Here is a 26,123-nt window from a genome sequence, read left to right on the forward strand (position 1 = left end):
ATCACAGAGGCTCGTTCTCTGGAATTGTTGACCTTTGGTTTGTAGGGCTGTGTAGTTAAAGTGCCACTGGAGTATCATCATTAGGCATGATGGATTAATGTGCCCCGAGGGAAGGAATAAAATTAGTTTTATGAGCAATTTATTTGTCATCATTCATGATGTTTGAGCCACTTTTGTCCAAAATTTTTGCAGGCCTGACACTTCACAAAGGCGACGAAGGCGATTGCCTCCATGCCCCCTGGTCGCTGCCTGGGTGCCCTTTAAATGCTCCAGTAGAAATTTACAATTTCCTCAATTTACAATTTCCTCATAGGGTGTCCTTTACCAAGGAGGAAACGCCTTGGTGCCCTTGCCCTTTCAAAAACGAAGCATACAGGCCTGGGACTGCAGGCATGAGGCCCACTGATTTTGCATCTGGCCAGCAAAAAATTATGACTGGACAAGTCGGGTGGTCTTGTGGTTTTTTTCAGACTTTGAGTTTGAGTTTGACATTGAACTTACCTTTCATTTATTATGAAAGTACATATGTACAGTTCTTGCCCCAAAACAAGATAAATCTCCCCAAGTTCTTGTTCAAATAAAATAAAAGTTCATTTTCTAAAACTGTTTTTATTTAATCCTGGTCTTGTGTAAACAATTTTCTGGTCCAGTGCAAATGTTGAACTACAAGCCGTGTGGTCTTGGTGACCTCCCCCCCCCCCCACCCCCCCACCCCCACCCCGCATTGAAGCCCTGGAGCCTCTTTATTTCCATGATGAAGGTGGCTTAAACGGCCAACAATTTATCAACGATTTATTGAAGATTAATCAGTTAACTACAGCTAAAACCACTTCCTCTTTAGTACTTAATCCCAATACCAGGATTAAAATTTCGACAAGTGTTATCGTGGCGATGTTCCTCGCCTGGTGGCGGCTGCTGAAATAAATTATTGATTTGTCTGAATTAATAGGAAGGCAACCTTCAATTATGTAGCTGAGTGGATTGGTGTACATGTAGCGTACAGAGCACCATGTAGTGTATATCTAATGGCAACGTTTTTTGTGAACGTAATGAATGTGTTTACATGTACTGCATTAGACTTTCAAATCAATAGTAGATTCGCTTAAAGAGGTGTAGACTCTTCTGTTAATTTGTCAATTTTGTTCAAAATGAAAACGTTGTTATTCAGTTGCCTGTTGTATTGTTTAGTTTCTTTTCACCTGAAGTTACAAATTAGAAGGGCTTTGTGTATTGAGTAGTCTGTGTTTTTTATGGCGCTGAAAACGTTTTCTTGCACTGCAATAAAAATGCATGTTGGCAGCATTCCACTAAATACTCAATAAGTTGACTATAATAATAATGAAATCTGGTAATGTATGGGTATTGGCCAAGAAGGTACTTATGGCACTCGCTCATGATACAAATACAAACAACAAGTTCAAAAGCATCATGCCAGAACTTTCCTGAAAAGTTTGTTTGAGTTTACATTGGTTTGAATCAGAGAAGATAAACAACATGACTGTATAAATAAACATATCTCATCCTGGTCAAATTAGTCTAACATAACACTCCGATAATCAAGCAGTTTATTTGTAGATATTTCCCCCAAACAAAATGTCATTTCCAAGCCTTTTAATCATGGGTTCTAGCTTTATGTTTTAATTAAATCCCAGCCCAATCTAGCTAAAGCTCCACGGCTAGGGGAATGCACTAAATACATTCACAGAATCAGCCACTGATTAGAACTGTCCCATAAGGCCTAATCAAAAAAAAAAAAACAGTTGATCGTCTCCTCCCTCATCCTTTTTTGAGGCTGCATCTTTTTTCCCTTTTTTTCACATTTTGTTTTCATAAAGACAAATTTTCTGCATATTTCTCATCAAACTTACTTATCTCTTAAGAACTTGTAATACAAATTACAACTACATATTATATTTAGTAAGTGGTGACTTTAAATTGAAGAATGCTTGGCAGCCACCTTTTAAACAAACAAAAAAATAAAAATAATAAGGCCCTCATTCTCTTTTTGACAAAACCTGGACGATCAACTGGTATTTTTTTTAACTTGGCGTAACCCTGGTCAGCAGGCCACAGCCATGTTTTTGTTCTTTCCAATTTGCGGGATGAGTACGTTCAATCTTAATAATTCGGTTGACATAACTTCCCAGGGTGAGCGAATTGACTGTAGATCCTAGATCCGTAGAGCCAGGGTTGACACCCATCCCACCTGAAGATGCTTTCTCTAGCCCTTTTAAATGAAGGCTTGTAGATCAGTGTTTGTGGGATGAGTACGTTCAATCTTAATCATTCGGTTGACATAACTTCCCAGGGTGAGCGAATTGACTGTAGATCCTAGATCCGTAGAGCCAGGGTTGACACCCATCCCACCTGAAGATGCTTTCTCTAGCCCTTTTAAATGAAGGCTTGTAGATCAGTGTTTGTGGGATGAGTACGTTCAATCTTAATCATTCGGTTGACATAACTTCCCAGGGTGAGCGAATTGACTGTAGATCCTAGATCCGTAGAGCCAGGGTTGACACCCATCCCACCTGAAGATGCTTTCTCTAGCCCTTTTAAATGAAGGCTTGTAGATCAGTGTTTGTGGGATGAGTACGTTCAATCTTAATCACTTGGTTGACATAACTTCCCAGGGTGAGCGCATCGCCTGTAGATCCTAGATCCGTCCACCTGAAGATGCTCTCTCTCGCCTTTTTAAAGGAAGACTCCTAGATCAGTGTTTGTCAAGCTGATGTACAAGCAAAATTATCAAGACTACAGGCCTGATACTTCATGAAGGCAGCGAAGGTGATTGCCTCCGTGCCCCCTGGTCATTGCCTTGGTGCTCTTGAAATGCATAAGGAGAAATTTACAATTTCCTCATTGTGCACTTTCAAGGAGAAAATGCCTTGGTGCCCCTTTCCCTTCAAAAATGATGAATACAGGCCTGAGAAAGATAAGTCACCTGTGAATGATTCAGCCAAATACAGTGTCTGCTAGTAGTTGAGAAAATAACAAAAAACATATTTATTTATTTATTTATTTATTTATTTATTTTTTTATTTATTTTTTTATTTTTTTATTTATTTCCTGAAAACCTCCAAAAATGGAGAAGATAAAAAGATAAAAAGATAAAATAACAAAAAACATAATGGACACCACAATGAATGTAATAAACGGCTATAAAGCTGAACAGTACACGCTCTTATTTTTTGTTACGTTCAAATCTGTGAACATTTGAAAAAATAATAAAAATGATGATAAAAACTTTTGTGGTGGTACATGTAGCTCTCTTGCATTTTGCTTATGGCTGTAGTCCAGGTACATATTGCCTTCAGTTACAAGATTTAACAATTACAGTATTCCGTTTTTTCAAAGAGGCTATAGAAATATTCCATTCAGCAACAAAATCCAACCCTCTCCGCTTTTGTCACATTGTAAGATAACACCCCAGTTGCCATGGGGATTTTACCAGGTGAGGAATACGAACTCCAGGAGTATGTTTTAGGAATTGGAATTGTTAAGGTCAGTTTATTGATCAGAGGAATGAATACCAGATAGAATTGAGGTAAATAAAAATAGCGAGATGGGGATAGCCATTTTTCATTTCATGGGAAAGGAAACGGGGATAACTCACTCTTTTGGTGTGTTTGAAAAAATAGCCTCAAGATCTGTGATAAAACCATCAAAGAGGGAAATTCATGGTGGGATTAGCTTGATGAGGTGTTGATAATGGGGGTAAACTCCTGAGGCATTAGAGCCTTATCACAAAACCAGCAAATTCCTTTAACGTTGGGGTAACTCAACACACACAGCTTCCAGCCGATATGCCTTGCCATCGTCACTCAAACCATGCTCAAACATTAGCACTTCGTTTCTAAATGGATTTAGAACGGTTTATTTCAAACGGTTTATTTAGAGCCGGCAACTGGGTATTGAGTGACTCCTCACTCTCATGTTTTGCTAAAGAAACTCGATGAAAATTTGTCCTGGCAGGAAATTTAAATAGCAATATCAGACCACATCTATTATAATGAAATTTCCAGAGGTTACAATTTGAAAGCTTCACCATGGGAATGAGTTTACTCCATTCCAAAAGCAATTAAGTGCCGCCCATGCATTGAATTCATGCTCCATTGTCTGCAACACTCAGTTAAATTTAGATCTGTTAAAAGGGGGGGGGGTGTTGTTTTGTTTGTGCAGTTTATTTGCCAGAGGGAGAAAGGTGTCTTATGTAAACAGACACAGGGTGTGTGAAAACATTCATTTGCATTGATTGTGTTTTATGGTTTACACAGTGCTGTGCTGTAACAGGTTTTAGGTTTGAAGGTTCTTTGGATGTCTGAGTCAATAACAATCTCATTTTGCACAATCAGTTTTGTTTGAACGGACAGGGTACAATTGTTGAAATGGATTTAGAAATGTGTATAGTGCAAATATTAAACTAGTAGGGGAGATTGGCGTAGCTTTCGATTGAGGCTGGACTTTCGTCAGAGGCACAATATATTCAATGTTACCTTGGTTCAAAAAGAGCGACCTTACATAGGACCTCCAGGGCCTTTCCCGCAGGCAAGATTACTCTGGTCATGTGGGAAAATTTACATTTTGTGAACGTTTTCCCGATAAATTCAAGAGTTATAAAAAATAAAAGTTGAACAAGTTTGATTAAATGTGATAAAAATTGGACAGAGCAATCTTCATGAAAATTTAAGATTTGATTCATTCTTCGATTGGGCCGTGTAAATATTTTGCTTGCAGGTTGTCCAGGCTCTGTGGCTCGTGATGTCACAGGTCACATAGTCTTTGTAGTTTTGTTAGGGAAAGTATCGCATTATGGTTTTTCGGAATAGTTTCGATTAACAACAAAACACAAACTGAAAATCTCATCAGTAGGCGTGTGATATCTCAGGTTTCTACAGATGTTAGGATTTCTCATAAACTCCTTGAGCCTTCAAATTTTCATGAAAGAAATAAAATAAAATTGCCAAAATAAGAGTTTAACATTTATCTCATGGCCGTGGTGCCCTTAAACCGTGAGAAAATTTACCAAGCCCCTCTAAGCCTTCGATAAAGAATCTGCTAGGGTTGAAACGTCAGGCCATTAACAATTTTTTGCAAGCCCCTCTAAGAACGGAGCATGGATGGATCCTGAGAATGAGAGCACTGCGACTACAGCCGACTAGTATTTGATCCAATCAAAATTTCACTCTTATTACGGTCTGTGTACAGCGCAGCATTTCTCTTAAGGATTAACATCGGCCAGCCGCCATTGCAAATAATTTAAATCCTCGTCCCTGAAAGGTCACACTTGAGTCGTCTTAATACACGACACCTCACGGATTTCCCCTCATTAAAAGCTTTGCATTCAAAGTCCTCAGCGTACAGTAAATAACACCTAGCACTGCTTTGCCATTTTTTAAATCTCTTTAAAAATGAAAATGTCTTCTGCGATCAATGAACTCTAGCCATGTATATCTTGTCCATGTATTCCCTGTGATACTTGTACGTTTACCTGTAGTTGTTGTTGATGTTTTTGTTCCCTGGCCAGGGCTTGAAGCGATCAATATTTCCAGCATTCATAGGGGAAGTGTTGGAGACAGATAACAGCAATCGCTTTACTCTTTTGTTTTTCGATAATGTTGTTGTCCTCGTGGAGTATTGTCGACAGAGATTCAGGCGTGGGAATTGCAGGCTTGTGGATCGGAATTTGATTTGAATGTAGATCATGTCAGTGATAATGTTTGTTGTTTGTAGGTGTGAACAAGAGACCATATCAGGTTGTTGAATCTTTTCATTCTTCTACAGTTAACTTGTTTATAGATCTCCAGTTTTCTACAACATAGGCCCTATTATTTAGGTTACTATTTAGTGTTTTTATGTTGTTCATAAGTATCCTGATGTTTCATATCATGTACCTGAGGTTAAACTATCCAGTGGGTTACCCAGAATCCAGTCATGTGGCGGTTAAAAGCATCGGACTCGAGCTCTGGTGTTTCTGATCAGCCAAGTGTGGGTTCGCATTCTGGCTGTGGCACTTGTGTCCTTCGCAAGATACTTTTAAACCTTAATTGCTTTGTCCTTTGGATGGGGCATTAAGTCCCATGTAATAGGATTGGTAGTGCATGTAAAACAACCCAGAACACTTATTTTGAAAGAGTAGGGGTTAACTCCCAGTGATTTTGGTTCACAAGCACCATTGTTCATTTTTCTTGTTAATCTTTTCAAACAAGTTTATTTACAAGAGTGCCGACACTCTACATACTTTCGAATAAACAAAACACAACCAAACAACAAGTGTTTATATCCTACACAGCTGGTACATTTCCCACTTCCTCAATATTCTTTAGAGCCATGGCTTGTCTTTGACAATCACCCCATGTCAAGCATTTTCAAATTCCTTGAGATCCCCAAATTTCAATTTTAAACAACTCAACACACCCTGCCTTGTGGCACTCTCGTCTGGTCCTTGCTCTCTAGCCCAATGCCCCCCCCCACTTCTCAGTGAGCCAAATGTTACAATCCAGTTAGGCAGGCAGGCATCTCCTCAGTGCTTTTCTGAAAGCTCTAATTCAAGGCCTGTATGCTTTGTCTTTACAAGGACAAGAGCACCAAGGCATTTTCTCTTTGGTAAAGGCACACCCTATGAGGAAATTGTAAATTTCCACTGGAGCATTTCAAGGGCACCAAGGCAATACCCAGGGGAGAATGGAGGCAGTCGCCTTTGTGCCTCCGTGAAGTATCTGGCCTGTAATTCCCCCCTTACACTGTTTAGGCACTGTTTACTCAGTACTTTCCAGAGTAATGGGAAAAATATCCACAAGCGTAGCGTTCTGGTGGGGTTCGAACCCACGACCATTGCCCCGCTAGAGCAGGGCCCAATTTCATGGCTCAACTTGCCGTAAACAAATAATCAGTGCTTACGGAAACAGTGAATCCCGCACAGTTACATCATGTCAAGCTTGTTTCACAGTTTAGCAGGGAATTCGCTTGTGTGCGTGCGTACTCCTTGTTACTAGGCACTCTTTGCTTACCTAACAAAAATAAATAACACAGAATTTATTGTCAAAGCAAGTGGATTTTTCAGCAATTTGCAAGTTTGTTTACAGAAAATAGAGACATACCCTTGGGCTTGACCTTGGCTCCACTCAAAACAAAATCCATCTGAATTTGTCTAAAATTCCAGGCCTGACCATTGTTATTATTTCTTGATGACCACAATGTATACATTTGATGTGTATTACAACTTGTAGATTTGTAGTTGGCTGTCAAATATGTCACAACAGTGAAGTGGTCCATGGACTGTGAGTGAGAACAGCTTTATCCTTGGCCCCTTGAGGGGGTTGTAGAGGTTGTGAGGTACAAGTTTACAAATACTGGAGTCGCTGGAGGGTGGGTGAGGGTCTGATGTCTTAGCAGGTGGTCTGTTGGTGGGGGATGGTTTGGGGTGGGGTCATGGTTTGGGGTGGGGAGATCTGTTGGTGGGGGATGGTTTGGGGTGGGGTCATGGTTTGGGGTGGGGTGATCTGTTGGTGGGGCGATGGTTTGGTGCTGGGGGATCTGTTTGGGAGGGTAGGGTGAGGTGATGGTTTGGGGGTGATGGGGTGGTGTTTGCCAATTCAGGGAAGAGGTCGGGGTGTGGCGGCGGTGGGAAGGATTTTACTGTGGGTATGGGAGTAGAGATGGGTAAGGTTCTCTTCTAAAGCAGGGAAAATTTTTTGGCTGTAGACCCTTCCATGGGTGCTAGCCACTGATCATAGACTGAAAAAAGGAAACATGTTAAAGTATAAGGTCTCCTCAGATTATAAAAGTATACAGTGCAATGCAGTGTTTGGTTTTTCACAAAGCAGTGGAAGGGGTGGGGTTGGGGGCTGGTTGAACCTAATATTTGAGTTTATATAGCGCTTTTTCACTCCTGAACGGGTGTCTCAAAGCGCTCCAAATTATTACCCTTGGTAATAACCATCTCAGCTCCCTGAGGAGTATACAGCCTCGTGCAACAAATGCGCTACTCGGCTAAATCAATCACAAGAACCATCTTTGCCCTCACAGGTCCCCATTTACCCATGGGTGGAGAGAAGCAATAATAGTTAAATGTCTTGCTCTGGGACACAAGTGTCACGACCGGGATTCGAACCCACACTCTGCTGAACAGAATCAGCAGAGCTCTTAACTGGTGCTCTTAACTGCTCTGCCACGACACCCCTAACCCCCTCCCCTGCCCCTGTCACTTTGAATACGATTACCAAAATGTAATTTTTTTCTTACTCAATATAATTTACAGCATCATGACTGATTTTAAACAAACTGTTTTTGGTCTTTTTTTTACTCAGAGAGGAGGTGTCGGATCATTCAGTGAAATGGGGAGCGACGATGAAGTTCTCATGCAGGATGACGGCCAACGCATCCACAGGGATCCTGGAGCCTTGCCACTGCCGAGTCTCTGTCAGAAAGGTACAGTAGAAAATTTCAATCAGGTCCCTTCTACTAAGTCAAGTTCCACCCCTAAGACTTTGTATTCGTCAAGATCTGGGCCCAATTTCATAAAGCCTGTAAGCACAAACATTTGCTTAGCAAGAAACTTTCGTCCTTGATTAAAACAGGATTACCAACTAAATTTCCGTGTAATTTTCAGGATAAGCGAACAACAGCTGAATACCAGTAACCAGCAAAATGCCAAAAGTGGGTATACCGTTGAAATACTGCTAACTGTTGAAATAGGTTTGATGTAAGCACAGTATCCCCTGATTCCGCAAGCTCGGATTCTGTTTTTATAGTAAGCAGAGCCATGAAATTGGCCCTGGATTGTTGGTTAGCATGCCATGAGACTTACTCTCAGAGGAAACAGCACATGAGGGACAACATCCAACATGTACTTGTAATGCAATAACATGCCACATGTTATTTCTACCTCTAAGATCAGCCAAGCACAGTATCATTTCATGCTCCATTTGGCCACATGGACGTTGTTCCAATTGAACGATGATATTTCCCCCGGCATCTGTAACAAAAATAATGACCAGTTCCAGGTCAGTGGTGGTCCCCTTGAGCCTCAAATACGCGCTTTGATACTCAACTCTCTCCTCACATAAAAATGTCCACAATTATTTAAAGGCATGGACACTATTGGTAATTACTAAAAATAATTGTTAGCAAAGAACGTTACCTGGTAACAAGCAATTGAGAGCTGTTGATAGTGAAAAACATTGTGAGAAACGGCTCCCTCTATAGGAACTAAATTTTTGAGCAAGAGGTGTAATGTACATGCCGACTCCGATGACCGATTGAGCCTAAACTTTCACAGGTTTGTTATTTTTTATATAAGTTGTGATACACGAAGTGTGGGACTTGGACATACTGTTTACCGAAAGTGTATAATGGCCTTAAAGCAACAAGATCGGCCATAGGTTTTCTTACTGTTGCATGTATATCTAATAAATACTTTACGTAAACCAGCAAACATAAACACCTAACCCGTCCAGTCAGATCCAGATAAAATAAATACAGGATTGCAATTAATTCTTGCGAGGGTCGAGAAACGTCATTTCCTGTGATCTCTAAACTGATTAACATGTAGCAACATGTGCCAGGGATATCACTCTGCATAGATTATATTTTATTCTGACTCTTTCTGGCCCCTAGGCGAGCCTTAATCAACTATGGTTGATACCTCGGAGAAAGGTTGCAGCTCTCTCTGAGTATTACAAGTCATAAATTAGCAAAACAAATTGTGCGGGAAAAAAAAAATATTAGTCCTAAATAATCTCTTGATGTAGGGTACATATGAAGTGCACCCTTAGAATTTATACAGACTTCAGACTAGTTTTTGTATAATTACTTTTAGTTAAACCTGTAATTTATAAGAGCACTTGTTGTCTTCATAGATTACTTAATCGCAAAATGTATTTTTCTTGTCCAAAACCCCCCAAAGCACAAAGCAAAACACACAAAATTAATTTAAAAAAATAGATAACTGAATACTAATAATAAATCAAACAAACAAGAAACTGACAACCTTAAAAATAATTTTTAGGCAAGTCTTTCACAGGTAAATCTTGCCTACTGAGCTTTGCCATTCCTCAAAAGGAGACATTTGTAATTTAAAAAAAATTAAATAAAAAAACTGCCACATTTTCAAAATAATGTAATCTAAATCCATTTTAACGAGCCACTTGGCTCACAAAGTTGCGCAGTATATCCTAGAAGAAAACGGGTTACCAACAAAACTATCAATTCATGCAACATGTTGCCTGTAATGGTTTCTTGAAATATTATTCTGTGGCAAATCTATAGTTGTTTTGCGTTAGTAGGATCCATGACGTTGTGCCTTTAAGGGTGTATAGATCTCAGCATAATTAAAAAGCCAACATCATCTCTCCCTCAATCTTCAGCATCTATTTTATCCAAATAGCAACTGCCCCTTTAAGAGGTTTGGCATTTTACGGCCACGGTCGTTCAAATGCCAAGCACTATCCCGCTCTCTCCCTGGGCATTTTATTCTCCTGTAGCTCTCGGAATGATGTCGCCATCGACACTACGCAGTGATGCTCGATACCCAATGTCCCACTGGTTAAAAGAAAACCCCGCCGATGGTGCACTTCAAACGCGGGTGGACGAGAGAGACAAAGATGAACCGGATATCACTTTAAGTCAGATGTGTTTATCTGGCCTTGCTTCTGATGAACACACTTGTTCTCTGCAATGCTGTAAATACATTAGGTCCATGTTATGTGGGTGTCCCATATGATTATGCACAGTGTACATGTACACTTGTCCAAATGTATAGGGACAAGTATGAAACATACAGGACTCGCGCTGTCAAAATGAGGGTCAACATGAAGCATCGGGGATGTAATATTTCAGGCGTTTATCTGAAATCTGACTTGTTAATTTTCTCAGCCTGATAAAAGAAAAGCAGCAATTTTCTTCAGCTCTTTTCTTAAGACAGAGTATTGAAACATTGAGACCAAACCGGCTCTTTTCAGAGCACATGGTGTACTCGCAAGTTTACTATAATTAATAGTTTGTTCTTCATTTCCTTTGGAATAAACCCTGTGCTCTTTGGAGAGTCTCCAAAAGCTATTTGTAATTCAAACTCTAAGAGGTTATCAGAAGGTGGAAATGCCATCATTTACTGGATCCACGTTTCAAATAGTTGGACTCGCACCTCGGTTTACAAAGAAAGGTTTTAAAATAGAATTACCTAGAATTTCTGGTTGAACTTTTACCTCATAGCTAGTGCCTCTTCACAACCACATTGTATCAATCTACATCTGACCAGCCTCAAACAGCTTTGGTTAAAAAGAACCCCTACGCCAATCTCTAAGGGCTGTTTTGATCAAAGGTGATTGATCAAACGTGGCAAGTTGTGATTAACGGAGATCTTTCTATAACTCTGTCCTGTCAATCAATGGGACATAACCTGAGAGAAGTCTACTTACAATAATAGTTCAGGCTGGATTTTGGTCAAGATTTTTTCTCTGATTTTAGGGTTATTTAAAGAAATAATCCTGTGACTACAGATTTCTTGAAGATATGAGTTGATGTGTTAAGCTCTATAGTGCGGTTTTCCATTTGCACTGATGTAGAGAGTCTGTAAATCCATAACTGTAACACCATGAACGTTCAGGAGGTTTTGTTTCTATAGAGAAGATCAAAGCCGGTTTTCTAGCATTGTTGTTTGTGAAGTCATAACCCCCCCACCCTCAAATCAGATTTTGGAAATTGACCCCACCCCCTAAAAAAAAATCTGCTGCTGTTTGTCGACATTTTTAGAGCAAATAGAGGCCTATCAAATGATGTTTACATCGCAGTAAAATCTTAGGACCGTGCGTGTACATGTACATGTATGGACCCTCCTGTCGATGACTATGGAGAAGGCTTGTCGAAACGTTGAAACCGATTAAGAACTCACTCCGTTGCAGTGAAGTTAATAACAAGAAGTCCCCTCCATCCACTAAGCATGACAGTTCTTTTCAGAACTAATTAGTCTCCTGAATTCTGAAATCTTCTCCCCGGCAGTAGAATAATTAGTAAGACAAGTTGTCAAAGAATATAATCTTCACAGGCATAGCATGTATTCTATAGGGACTTCGCAAACTGATATACATTGACCCTTTTTTTTTAAGTAAAAAAAACCCTGACACATGCTTGTCAACTGTGTTTGAGGTCTCACCTATAGGTCTTCACCTTGGTGGGAACTCCTGCAATATACAATCTATTAACTCTCATCAGTGTCACATCCCCCCCCCCCCCCCACTTGGCTGTCCGCTTGAACTATCGCCCCCGCCCCCCATCCAACCCCCCACCAACACCATTACCTCTTTTGAAATACTACCCTGCAGGCCGGATTGCCTCGTTTTGTGGCATTTTTTCCTTTGTAAAAGGCACCGTTTGAGGGCATTTGTAAATTTCTACTTTCAAGAGCATTTAAAGGGCACCAAGGCAATCCCTAGGGGGCATGGAAGCAATCGCATTTCGTTGCCTCCGTGAAGCAGCAGGCCTGCCTGATTCTAAACAGCTATAATAGACGGCACACTGCCCCATTACAGACAATTTTATTTCCCTGTGGATCTCTAGCCTAAAGACCATTTAATAATAATAGAATTTAGAATCTTGTTGCAGCAATAATTTTAACTTGTATTAAATGGACGGCTAATATAAAATCTATGCTCAATTTTGTCCTCAAAACTGGCTTAGTGCAGAAAATTCTTGCTTGGTTACCAGTGAAATGTCATGTTATATTAACTGTGCTGTGACCGTCACTCTCTGCCATAACAGTTAATGCCATATGTATTTTGACTATGTACTCAAGCTCTGGTGTTTCTGTTCAGCAGAGTGTGGGTTCAAGCCCCGGTCGTATGCTCCAATTGTATTACTGATAGGTACTACTAGTCATTAGTAATAGGTACTACTAGTCATTAAAAATAGGTACTACTAGTCATTAGTAATAGGTACTACTAGTCATTAGTAATAGGTACTACTAGTCATTAGTAATAGGTACTACTAGTCATTAGTAATAGGTACTACTAGTCATTAGTAATAGGTACTACTAGTCATTAGTAATAGGAACTACTAGTCATTAATAATAGGTACTACTAGTCATTAGTAATAGGAACTACTAGTCATAGGTAATAGGTACTACTAGTCATTAGAAATAGGTACTACTAGTCATTAGTAATAGGTACTACTAGTCATTAGTAATAGGTACTACTAGTCATTAGTAATAGGTACTACTAGTCATTAGTAATAGGTACTACTAGTCATTAGTAATAGGTACTACTAGTCATTAGTAATAGGAACTACTAGTCATTAGTAATAGGTACTACTCATTAGTAATAGGTACTACTAGTCATTAGTAGTTAAGGCACTTAGTATTCAAAAATATGAAGAATGATTAAACTTTGACATAAAGTTTATTTTTTTGAATCGCATCTCATGTTTTGGGCAGAAATTTTTTCAAGGCATGGCAGAATTTTGATACTGAAAAAATTAGACCAGAAACTATCAATAGTGCTTTATTTTAGATTAACGCAATTGACAAATAATGGATATAACATTGTCCTTCACACATTGAACTGTCTGCCATTTCCTCCTGCATTATGACAAATACAGATCATCAAATACTTCCTTCGTTTGTCATGAAAGCAGTTTCAAAACTCACGATTGTACTGATAAAGTTGCAGCTTTGTCATCCAAAAATGTCAAACAAGGTTATTTTGTTCAGTCATAATGTCAAACTTTTGAATGTTTGACCCCAATTCTTTTGAGTGATTCATGATTCACTTGGATCGTTCCTCACTCCAATAAAATCCAACACAATTATCGTTAACTCAACACCTAAACTGTTGGACTCTGATGTACACATGTCTGATTCAATGTAAAGCGTTAATCACTTAACCATAGCAGTCGGCAATCCAACAGAATCCGACAGAAAGTGCAGTTGAATTTTAATGGGAGGCTGTGTCTTATAACCAGTCCAAGCAGTTGTTAGAGACAAATTGACATACTTTCACTGAAAGTTTGATGACCGCCGAATTTTGAAACTGGTTTCCGAATGACTTTTGTGGATCAAAAATGTGGACTTTGAAATCTTAAAAAACCCAAAACCCCAAAACCTTTAAAATGACTTTAAAAATAACCGTATTTCTACGTCTTGGTCCAAATACTCGTATCATGATAACATGACAGAAATAAGGATGGCAAGATCGGTAAAAATAGCACTCAAAAGTGTTCACAAGTAGTGCCAAATACAGTCCTTTGAGGGGGAGGGGAGTGAACAAAATTGAATGCAGAAATGATTTACAAGATGTGAACGTATGGGGAGATGTAAATATTTATCACACCTTTGTATGCTCTAAAGGTAGTATCCCTCGGCAGGTGCATTAATAATTGGTACTCGGGTCTCCTTTTGATTCCAAGGTAGTGCGATTATAAATTCTAATGCATTGCTGCAGCAGGGTTGGATACGGACAAAGTGCAGTAGAGCTTTGGTAATTACCGGAAAAGATATATAGCTTAGTTTAAATCTGAAAGCTGACTGGTAATGAAGTTCAATACAGGGAGACTTAAACATTGCTTCCTGCTTAGCAGAAATGAACAGGATACCAGTCTTATAGGGTATGTGACATGGGGATTTGGGTTGGTGTTTATGGTAAGCCCAAATTTGTTGTGCTTGGCTTTTTTTATTGTAATTCAAAGTCATAAGCCATTAGGGAAATTGACCAGGTAAAAATTTACTGTAGCTGGACTTGAACGGATGACCTCCTGTCTTTTTCTCCACACAAAGATGGAACTTTTGTCTAATTTCCTTGATTTTTCATTTTCATAAAATCTTAGCTCTGAAATCTGATTGTTGCAATTAAATTCACATTGATAAGAACCTGCATTCAATCTCTGATAGAACTGAAACAATTTGTTCATCACTTTCACTGAAACCTGATAACCAAATAAGATGTAATTCTCACAGCCTGGTTAATTTATGTTTTCATTGAAAGCTACAAATAGTGATAGTGAAGCTACTGTTCAAACAATGATTTACTTTCATCTTTCAAACGTTTATTTTGTGTACCTTGACCGTGTTAATGAAGGGAAACTAAACTAGGTTAAGGACAGTTCTTTTGAAGTTGGGTTATCTCTTTGGTAATCAAACTAAAGATTCCAAAAAGTAAGTGCACTGGAGTGAATTTCACTAAAATTATCGTAGTATGGAATCAAGGTGCTTTCAAATCAAGTGTAAACTGCAAACAACACAGGAAAGATAAATTTTCTTCAAGGTAAAATAATAATAATAATAATGTAGTAGGTATTTGTAATGCGCCAAATCAATCTTTACAGATGTTCAAGGCGCAAGCAGAGACAATGTAAACACAACAATACATGTACATATCCAGTGAATGCTAAACAAACAATAATAATAACACCATTTAAAAACAACAACAATGGGAAGAAACCAGTACCAGGAGGGAAACCACGACCAGACCTGGTTCACAAGGTTTTTATGTATTTTTTTAATGTAGTTTTCAAGTTAATTTTATGTTCAAGTTTAGGGGAAGAAACTTTGTTTAATTATGTTGTTTTCTCCATGCTTATGTCCTTGCCTTGGTGCCCTTTCCAGTAGGAATGTTAAGCTTTCCTTATGATAGAGGTGCCCTTTGACAATGAAACTTCCTTGTACATGAATAATTATAGCACTCAAACAGATGATAAATGCACATGTCAGTTTTTAGATTTCTCCAATGAATCAATTTATTTATACACAATTTTAGTTGCACAATCAGTTTTCCCAGCCAACCCTTCTCCATTTTCTTTGATGTTTTCCTCATTGTTGTCAACGAGCTATATTTAAAAGATCTATTCATATCTAACAACCGATGGAATTCATTCACTTAAACAGCTGATCAAACTAAACCACTTGTTTCCTACAACCGTAAAAGTGCCGGGACAATTATATCCGATTCAACCATCATGTCAGGAAATACTATTTAAAACAAATTGTTTAAAAAGAACAGAGGCATTTTGGAACGGAGAACAGAACTGTCTAGGGTTGATCTAGGGTTGAGGACATGACCCCAACACTATCACAAGTTAATCTAATCCATAATTCATCTTTTATTAATCTACATGTAGTATTTTATAGGAAGGCCATGCTGGCATGATGTATTATTCATAGTTGAAACTTTATATATAGGTCACTCGCCTGCCTGTACCACAACCGTGTTTCTGTAGGGAGTATTAATTGTTACAAGTTGATCGGTACAGTTGTGCTAAGGAATGCAAGACGTGGCGGAATAGTCCCACCGTCCTTGGATGTGACTGCAGAGGCACAGTATTAAAATGAACTTCTATCATGACCTCTTGGTTACCATGGAGGCCACTTATCACTAGTGGATTTTTGGGTTACGTCTTTTTCAAATTTAAATCTAGATTTTTGACCTAGTATCTTTGAAGTGTTTTTAAACACCCAGAGAATTTAAAACTAAAATAATAAAGTCTTTGTTATCATTTACAGTTGTACATCTCAAATTAAAATAGACTAATCACTTTTTTACTTTTATTTAACTTTTACAGGAAGTCAAAGGTGGTAAAACCTTCGTCAAATATGGTTTTGCCGATGTCAATTTAGCGGAGTACGCCGGGTCTGGTAAAATGACCAGACGATACCTCTTGGAGGGATACGACACAAAGAACCGACTCGACAACAGCATTCTAAAGGTAATGAGCGCAGACAAAAACTTGCTCAGCAGAAATGGGTTACCAGCCAAAATACCATATAATGTAAACTGCTTGTGACTGGTTCTCTGCAAAAGTTTTGCTTAGCAAGTAAAATTGTGGTGTTTTCTGCTGAAAAGTTTGCCAACTTCAGGTTTGGAAGACTTCTTGCTGGTAGACTTCTTTCCAAGATGAACCTAGATGAAAGCAATGGTTTTTTAGGCTTATATTATCTTCCCATTAACAACTTCAAGGGAACTCGGCAAACTCCCACAAGGGGATAAAAATGCCATGCTGGCAAAAGCCAATCTCTCTGTCATAAAAAAATGGTTTAACATCTTTGATTATGAATTGCACAAAGCAAGAAATTGTGATTCAGTAACTAGACTACAAACCTTGTTCTAGTCATTGTTAAATCAGTGGTTAGCTTGGTAGAATTTGAACCTACAATATTGTAATTTGAAGTCATGCAGTCTAATCACTGGACCACAGTGACAATGTTTGTGGGACATCAACATTCCTGAACTGTTTGAATACCCATGAAACTTGTACCTTGTTAATTATGGAAATTTGCATCGGGATAATGAATATTCATTTTGGTTTTACCCTTACACCGAAGTGTGTGAGCACAGTATACAATATACTCAGTACCTTCCCGAGCTCTGTAAAATAATTCACAGGCATATTACTCGGGTGGGATTCGACCTTTGCAATTCTTAATGTCTGGTTTGTTTACCTTTTTGCAGGTCAATATAGAAATGATGTTGATGTCCGGAGATCCATGCTTTAAAGCGTAAGTAATTAAACAGCCGTTCTGATTATGTTATTGTCTTTGTCTGTACCATGATCTAGAGGTTTGGAATGAATCCAAAACTAATGATGTACCATCCTGTTAAGATGTGGTTTAAAACAAACTAGAGATTGGATTGAATGTACTCTTCTAAAATTCAATGATGTGTCATTCCTTTATGATATGGTTATGGAAAATCTTGAGGATTTGAATTAACCCAGAACCAATGATGTAGGCCTACCATCTTTTTATGATATGTTTCTTGAAAACTAAACTGGATGATTGGCATGAATGTACTCTTCCCCAAACCAAATTATTGTGAATAGCGCTTGCCCCGCTGGGCAAATGCCAGTTTAAACACCCCTAGACCAATACAAATGTTGTCTAAGCTGTCCTGCTGGCTAGTTTAGTGTTGAAAAGCATCCTTATTTAATATTAATCATGGACCAGTGAAAAACTGGCCCACCAGTGAAATGAAAAAATCAATGGTCCTGCTGGCCAGTCACTTAAAATAATTTAGGGTAAACCCTGCTTATTGATGCTTCTTGAGAACTAAACCAGAGGATTGGTAAACCCTGCTTATTGATGCTTCTTGAGAACTTAACCAGAGGAGTGGTAAACCCTGCTTATTGATGCTTCTTGAGAACTAAACCAGAGGATTGGTAAACCCTGCTTATTGATGCTTCTTGAGAACTAAACCAGAGGATTGGTAAACCCTGCTTATTGATGCTTCTTGAGAACTAAACCAGAGGATTGGTAAACCCTGCTTATTGATGCTTCTTGAGAACTAAACCAGAGGAGTGGTAAACCCTGCTTATTGATGCTTCTTGAGAACTAAACCAGAGGAGTGGTAAACCCTGCTTATTGATGCTTCTTGAGAACTAAACCCGAGGAGTGGTAAACCCTGCTTATTGATGCTTCTTGAGAACTAAACCAGAGGATTGGTAAACCCTGCTTATTGATGCTTCTTGAGAACTAAACCAGAGGAGTGGTAAACCCTGCTTATTGATGCTTCTTGAGAACTAAACCCGAGGAGTGGTAAACCCTGCTTATTGATGCTTCTTGAGAACTAAACCAGAGGATTGGTAAACCCTGCTTATTGATGCTTCTTGAGAACTAAACCAGAGGATTGGTAAACCCTGCTTATTGATGCTTCTTGAGAACTAAACCAGAGGAGTGGTAAACCCTGCTTATTGATGCTTCTTGAGAACTAAACCAGAGGAGTGGTAAACCCTGCTTATTGATGCTTCTTGAGAACTTAACCAGAGGAGTGGTAAATCCTGCTTATTGATGCTTCTTGAGAACTAAACCAGAGGAGTGGTAAACCCTGCTTATTGATGCTTCTTGAGAACTTAACCAGAGGAGTGGTAAATCCTGCTTATTGATGCTTCTTGAGAACTAAACCAGAGGAGTGGTAAACCCTGCTTATTGATGCTTCTTGAGAACTAAACCAGAGGAGTGGTAAACCCTGCTTATTGATGCTTCTTGAGAACTAAACCAGAGGAGTGGTAAACCCTGCTTATTGATGCTTCTTGAGAACTAAACCAGAGGATTGGAATAATTGTACTTGTCCTAACATTTATGACTATCGCATGATGATACTTCTAAGAAAACCAAACAGGAGGATTGGATTGAAGTTCCCAAAGCATTGATGTATGATCTGCCATGTAGAATATGTCAATGTACACACTACAGTTGACCTCACAACACTAACGGTTTTAAGTTGCCAAGAAATATTCCAAGTATAGTTGTGGCCGTTGAAAGCTTAGGATGGATTGATAGACTCTCCAAGAATTCGTTTTCCTCGTAACATTCCCCAAATGACAACATCTTTTTTGAGGATTTTGTTACCTCTTGTCATTTCTTATTAAGCATACTTGCACATAAGAACAATAAACGCAAAGGTGAGAAGTTGATAAAAGATATAATAGTTCATAGACCCCCCTCCTTGAAGTGAGGTCCCAAGTCCAATCTGTGGAATCGTTGAGACGTGATACTAGCTCCAGTTGAGCCGTTATCGATTTAACCTTGGGACCCCTTTGCCTTGAACCAGGACCAGGGTTGACATTCCAAGTCTGTCTCTACCTAGAGCGGCCCCACCAAGAAACATGTGTTGAATGCATGACTTAATTCATGCAAGAAACATGTGCTGAATGCATGACTTAATTCATGCTACACATACTGTGAGTAGTGAGAATTGCTGCTCAATATTGGCATTCAGTGTGCACAGCTAGCAATCAATGTTTTCTGTCTTTAACTGAGAAATTTCTACAAGGAAGTTCTAGTTAAAGTTTCTGGTTGGGTTTTTCAGGGGAATCAAACCCAAACGTTTTCAGTCTCACATACTTGTGTCACACTTCGCAATGTGAAATACAAGACGCTTGCAGAGAAAGTTTTGATGGAACAGAAAGTTTGATATTTGATGCCTTCTTTGAAAGTAAAATCTGCCTTGTATTTACTGACGAGTGTGTTTGTTGTGAATGTTACTGGAAAGTCCCCCAGTAGTCCACTTCCTCTGCGGACCAGGACATTCTTAAACATATATTGCATCATACATTCTTGGAAAGTATGTTACAAAACACTTTCCGATTGTGATTTGTAAAAGATTCATTCTTTATGCTCTCTTTGAAAGTTAATTCTGCCTTGTATTTGTTGTTGTGTTTAAATTTGTTTCCTCAAAAAACTCTGAAATGATCCACTGGGTTCTCTAGACAATATTTAAATAACGGCACATTAGTGGTAAGAAGAGGAAGTTTGAACTTAATAAAAGGAGAAGTCTGAAAGATTGTGGTATGACTGGAACTAAAATAAACCTCAAACTCGTTCTACTCACTCCTATAAACCACACACCGCACCAGGCTGTGTCTTTGTCTTGTTCCCAATGCTCATTGGCATCAACAATTAGTGATTCTCAGTATTACCCAAATGGTGCCTGACTGTTTTTAGTCCCTTAAGCCTCATTTTGGTTTCATTGATTTGAGTAAAACAAGATGGCATCCCCCCCCCCCTAATTTCTAAAGAAACATCCTCTTTAGAAAGTAGTTTGTTGATGGTGAACACATGACACAGATGTCAGGAAACAGGATTAAGCAATCTAATCCCACTTGATCTATATTTGGCAAATCCCTCTTCTCCTTAAGAGATTTGGCTGAGCCATGATCTCTCTGCTTACCCCCCCCCCCCCCTTCCCCGGCCCCTGGCATCCCACTGGGGGTTGTTTGGGAAGTGTTGCATCCATTCTTAACGGGGTCTGGCTCAACTGTAAACCCAAGTAATTAATTACTTCCAGTTGAGGCGTTTGTGGATAAATCCATCTCTGGAACGTAGGGACCATGCCTTCCATTGCGCTATTTTGATCAATGTACACACCAAGTCAGAAACTGAAGGGGTGGGGTGAAGGTAGGTGGGGGGGGGGGGGGCAAACACAAGCCTGCAATTTTTGGTGGTAGTATCAGCAGCAACAACAACCACACATACTGAAGACAACTGTTCATAACAATGACACATAATTGCAATTTCATGACGCAGCTATGCTTACTACAGGCCTGTACAATGTATGCTTCACTTTTGTACGGGCAAGGGCACCAAAGCATTTTCTCCTTGGTAAAGGGCACCCTATGAGGAAATTGTAAATTTCTACTGGAGCATTTCAAGGACACCAAGGCAATGACCAGGGGAGAATGGAGGCAGTCACCTCTGTTGTCTTCATGAAGTATCAGGTCGGTTACTATCGTTGAACCAAGAAAAGGTACTTCATGAAGTATCAGGTCGGTTACTATCGTTGAACCAAGAAAAGGTACTTCATGAAGTATCAGGTCGGTTACTATCGTTGAACCAAGAAAAGGTACTTCATGAAGTATCAGGTCGGTTACTATCGTTGAACCAAGAAAAGGTACTTCATGAAGTATCAGGTCGGTTACTATCGTTGAACCAAGAAAAGGTACTTCATGAAGTATCAGGTCGGTTACTATCGTTGAACCAAGAAAAGGTACTTCATGAAGTATCAGGTCGGTTACTATCGTTGAACCAAGAAAAGGTACTTCATGAAGTATCAGGTCGGTTACTATCGTTGAACCAAGAAAAGGTACTTCATGAAGTATCAGGTCGGTTACTATCGTTGAACCAAGAAAAGGTACTTCATGAAGTATCAGGTCGGTTACTATCGTTGAACCAAGAAAAGGTACTTCATGAAGTATCAGGTCGGTTACTATCGTTGAACCAAGAAAAGGTACTTCATGAAGTATCAGGTCGGTTACTATCGTTGAACCAAGAAAAGGTACTTCATGAAGTATCAGGTCGGTTACTATCGTTGAACCAAGAAAAGGTACTTCATGAAGTATCAGGTCGGTTACTATCGTTGAACCAAGAAAAGGTACTTCATGAAGTATCAGGTCGGTTACTATCGTTGAACCAAGAAAAGGTACTTCATGAAGTATCAGGTCGGTTACTATCGTTGAACCAAGAAAAGGTACTTCATGAAGTATCAGGTCGGTTACTATCGTTGAACCAAGAAAAGGTACTTCATGAAGTATCAGGTCGGTTACTATCGTTGAACCAAGAAAAGGTACTTCATGAAGTATCAGGTCGGTTACTATCGTTGAACCAAGAAAAGGTACTTCATGAAGTATCAGGTCGGTTACTATCGTTGAACCAAGAAAAGGTACTTCATGAAGTATCAGGTCGGTTACTATCGTTGAACCAAGAAAAGGTACTTCATGAAGTATCAGGTCGGTTACTATCGTTGAACCAAGAAAAGGTACTTCATGAAGTATCAGGTCGGTTACTATCGTTGAACCAAGAAAAGGTACTTCATGAAGTATCAGGTCGGTGACTATCGTTGAACCAAGAAAAGGGTACTTCATGAAGTATCAGGTCGGTTACTATAGTTGAACCAAGAAAAGGTACTTCATGAAGTATCAGGTCGGTGACTATCTTTGAACCAAGAAAAGGTACACAAGTAGGCATAGTGGTTGAATGACCTGATGCACAATCCAACCCTCCGGTTTTGTTTTCAAGAAACATATCCCAAAGAGACAGTACATTAGGTTTTGGGAACAGTACTTCGTTCAAATCCTCTAGGTTTTCCAAAGCTATATATTGTAAAGTAATGATACATCAAAATGTATCTCCTTCACTGTGGCAGAGGTCATGAAAGGATTAAATTGGAGAAATAGACTGGCACAATTCCTTTGTAAGTTTTGTCTCATCACTTTCTTAAGTGGTCCAACCGAGAGGTTGAACATCAGGTTATGTGGTATTGGCATCCAATGAAGGATGACATGATTGGTCCGTTGTGTAGGAGTTGTTCATCTTCATCATGCCAGCTGAGTTAAATCGGCCAGGCAGGTGTCAAGTGTGGAGTAAATGCCACATACTTTAGCATTTAAGGCTCCATGTACAAGCTTGAAATGTCAGTACAGTACATAATACATAACTGTTGAGATAGTATGTTTGGTTTGCGGTAACACCATGTGTGTATCTACTTTCCAGGTAGAGATGGTTTATAGAGAACTGTCTTTCTTTATTCTAGAGGCCAATCCAAGTACTGACTATGCAGTAGTGCAGTTAATTACGATCCTATAAGCTAAAGTAGTTGTCCTAGCCAATTTTCTATACTCTCCGCCAGGGTAGTAGTTAAGAAGCAGGATAGTTCTTTACAGAGCTGAGAAGTCTCCCGAACATCTGATAAGTCTACTCCGTGGTAGTAGAATAATAGAAGACAGTTCTCTTAGAACAAACTCTACCTGGCAAGTAGATACACACAAGATGTTACCTCAAATCAAACAGATATTACCTCACCATGCAATGCCTCAAAAGCCCTCAAATCATATGTTGAGATAATGGCACTGACACAATCCAGTGCACTGCATTCCTACGATGACACTAGTAACGCCTCGTTATATAAATGAAACTTGGTTTTAAAGGATTTGGGTACTTTTTCAAAATGTCCATAGATTTACATTAAACTTTCAGGGTTTGAAGATAATAATAGTGGAAAGCTTCCCTTCAAATCTTACTTACTGAGGTATTGTAGTTTTTGAGAAATCAGTAAAACAATGTCATGAAAATACCTTTGTAAATGATTAAAATAATTTTCGTCTCATGAGACGAAAATTATTTTCATGACATTGTTTTACTCATTTCCCAAAAACTACAGCACCTCAGCACGTAATATTTTCAGGGAAGCTTTCTACTATCATTATCTTCAAACTGTGTAAGTTTAGTGTAAATCTGTGGACATTGTGTTTTTTGTCCTACAAAAGTTACAGAGACCCTTTAAAGTGGACAGTCAATATTAGCTCCTTGGGTAATCACCTCGGGAACTAGTTTGTCAACTTCCAACGCTGAAGAGAGATGTTATCAACTGACTGTCCACAAGAAATAAATCATGTTTTATTTGTTTGACTTTATCTTATATTATCTTTAAAAGTAAAGTAAAGTCTGTCCCGAGCCAATACGGCTCAACAGGCCGGTGTTTATATCAGGTTTCCTTGACATTAAACAACTGAGAATATTTCTATTCCCCCTATTGGACAGGATGCCAGTCCATCGTAGGAACACAACTGGCCAGGCCAGGATTCGAACCTACTTTCTGTAAATTCTGGCAATCGCACCAAACCAAAATATATTTTTAGAAATGTTTAGTATAGATATTTAATTTTTCAAAAATTATTTTACTTTCTTTCTTGTTCAGGCCGGACATGACGCATCACTTTCTCCCCGGGGAGGTCAAGAAAGACGACATGTTAAAGTCGAGTTTAAGAGGCAACGAGATCATGTCAGGTGGGAGTCTGGTCGGAGACAGCAGTGCAAGGAGTCGTCCAGGCAAACCAAGACCCAATATTCTCACATCAGGTATGATTCTAGTTTAGATCAGAAAAACAGAACTGCAGCGTTCCCTCTCAACACTTGTTCGCTGGCCAAATACCAGTTGAAACACCAGAGAACACAATTCAGGCCTGTATGCTTCGTTTTTGAAAGGACAAGGGCACCAAGGCATTTTTTCCTTGGTAAAGGGCACCCTTTGAGGAAATTGTAAATTTTTACTGGAGAAATTCAAGGGCACCAAGGCAATGACCGGGGGGCATGGAGGTAATTGCCTGTGTTGCCTCCATGAATCCTCAAGCCTGCATCGAGGACTACTTACAATTCTTTCCGACTGGATCGTCAGTGTTGAAAAGTTTCCCTATTTCATTTGAAATATGGACCAGTGAAAGGACTACCAAGCTAACTGGTCCTACTGGCCAGTATCCTTATAACTGATATTCCTGGTTGGTGTGTTAAGTAGCTGCAGGAAGCCTTTTGAAAGGTACAAATTTATCTTTAACTGTATACCTTTTTGGTGCATGAAAGATGTTTGTTTTGGTGGTGGTGGTGGTGGGGGGGGGGACACAGTAAAGGGGGCTTACCAACAAATCATGTGGTCCCCACCTGTCTCGTTCTACGTGTACTCCGCTTGAAATAGCCTGTGGCAATAAATTATTGTCAAGAAATCTGATCTACACAGGTGTATTGGAAAGCTTGTGTCAGGGTTCGATAAACGACTGACAAATTTGAAATGTCAACAAAAGGACGTCTCTGTTATAGAAATTGCTTCATCAACACTTTGTGGGGGTGTCTGAGATGTGCACGTATCCAAATGACTGGAGTTTCTTCATTGAAAGAATACTTTAAAATTGCGTTGGTTAGTCTGATAGATGAAGTATTTGTTGCTACCAAAGCTTGTGCATTTTTTTGTATGTCTTTAAGTGCTACCCCTTCCTTTTTGTTTCTTTGAGAGGGCAAGGCAATTTTTATTTTGCATAGGGCACTTTCATTTGAAAGTCTATGGGAAACTTGCGAAAAGACAACTAGGTCAAGAGCGGGGCAACAGAGCCAATGGCCTCTGTGTTACTCAAGGCACATCTCATATTGATATGGGAAGTCGACTAAGGTAAACTTCAAATGCATCTCTCCTTGTCCTTGGGTTTTCCTACCTCAGGGAAAAATCAAACACTTTTGATCTTTGGCTGTGCTCCCTCATCAAATTTGGGTCGATATGTCTGGCTGCCAAAGGCGTCTTTGTATGCTTCAGGTTCAAACATTGTAGTTGCGTCCTTTGTGATACAGCTTCTCGGCTGCAAGTTATTATCTTTGGTTCTACCATATATACAAATCGCTACAATGGGGACTAGAAATGGATCTCTACCCTGCAGGTTTATATTCCTTGGATATTCCTCTTGGTGGATGGTGGCATATTGTTGTATGCCTTTAGTCTAGACCATAGCATTGGTGATGTCTGGGTCAAGTCAGTACATTAAAAGTTTGTTGTCCCCTGATGGAAAGTTCACTTAAGCAAGGATAAGTTGACTCTCACTCTCCAGTGAGCTCAGAGACTGTTCTCTTTAATGCTCTTTTGGAATCCACAGGTACCCTGTCAAGCCCATATAAGCCTTTATCTTCCAGTACGCGCTAATTCACCAACAGTGCGTATTGTGAAATGTCATTTTGTCGCGCTCCCTATACAGACAGTGCAAAAATTACATTCTAAACTTAGCTCGCGTGAAATAACGCTCTGAAACTTCAAATTTTGCACATTGCAAGTGAGACTGGAAGATAAATTCGTTATCACACGCGCGCTCATGAAATACGAAAAAAATATAGCACGTCT

The 26,123-nt window shown here is 39.3% G+C and overlaps 1 protein-coding gene across 1 annotated transcript in view; it reads left to right on the forward strand.

The window, feature by feature from the left end:
• The window catches only part of LOC117303160 (protein FAM102A-like), a 35,052-nt gene that overhangs the window by 6,543 nt on the left and 2,386 nt on the right, over positions 1 to 26,123 (forward strand). Inside the window, exons 2-5 of the mRNA XM_033787283.1 lie at positions 8,307 to 8,427; positions 16,543 to 16,686; positions 17,430 to 17,476; positions 24,168 to 24,328. Of these exons, the coding sequence (XP_033643174.1) occupies positions 8,307 to 8,427; positions 16,543 to 16,686; positions 17,430 to 17,476; positions 24,168 to 24,328 (473 nt within the window). The remainder of the gene's footprint in view (positions 1 to 8,306; positions 8,428 to 16,542; positions 16,687 to 17,429; positions 17,477 to 24,167; positions 24,329 to 26,123) is intronic.

Source organism: Asterias rubens, chromosome 19 (genome assembly GCF_902459465.1).
Source record: "Asterias rubens chromosome 19, eAstRub1.3, whole genome shotgun sequence".
Lineage (NCBI taxonomy): Eukaryota > Metazoa > Echinodermata > Asteroidea > Forcipulatida > Asteriidae > Asterias > Asterias rubens.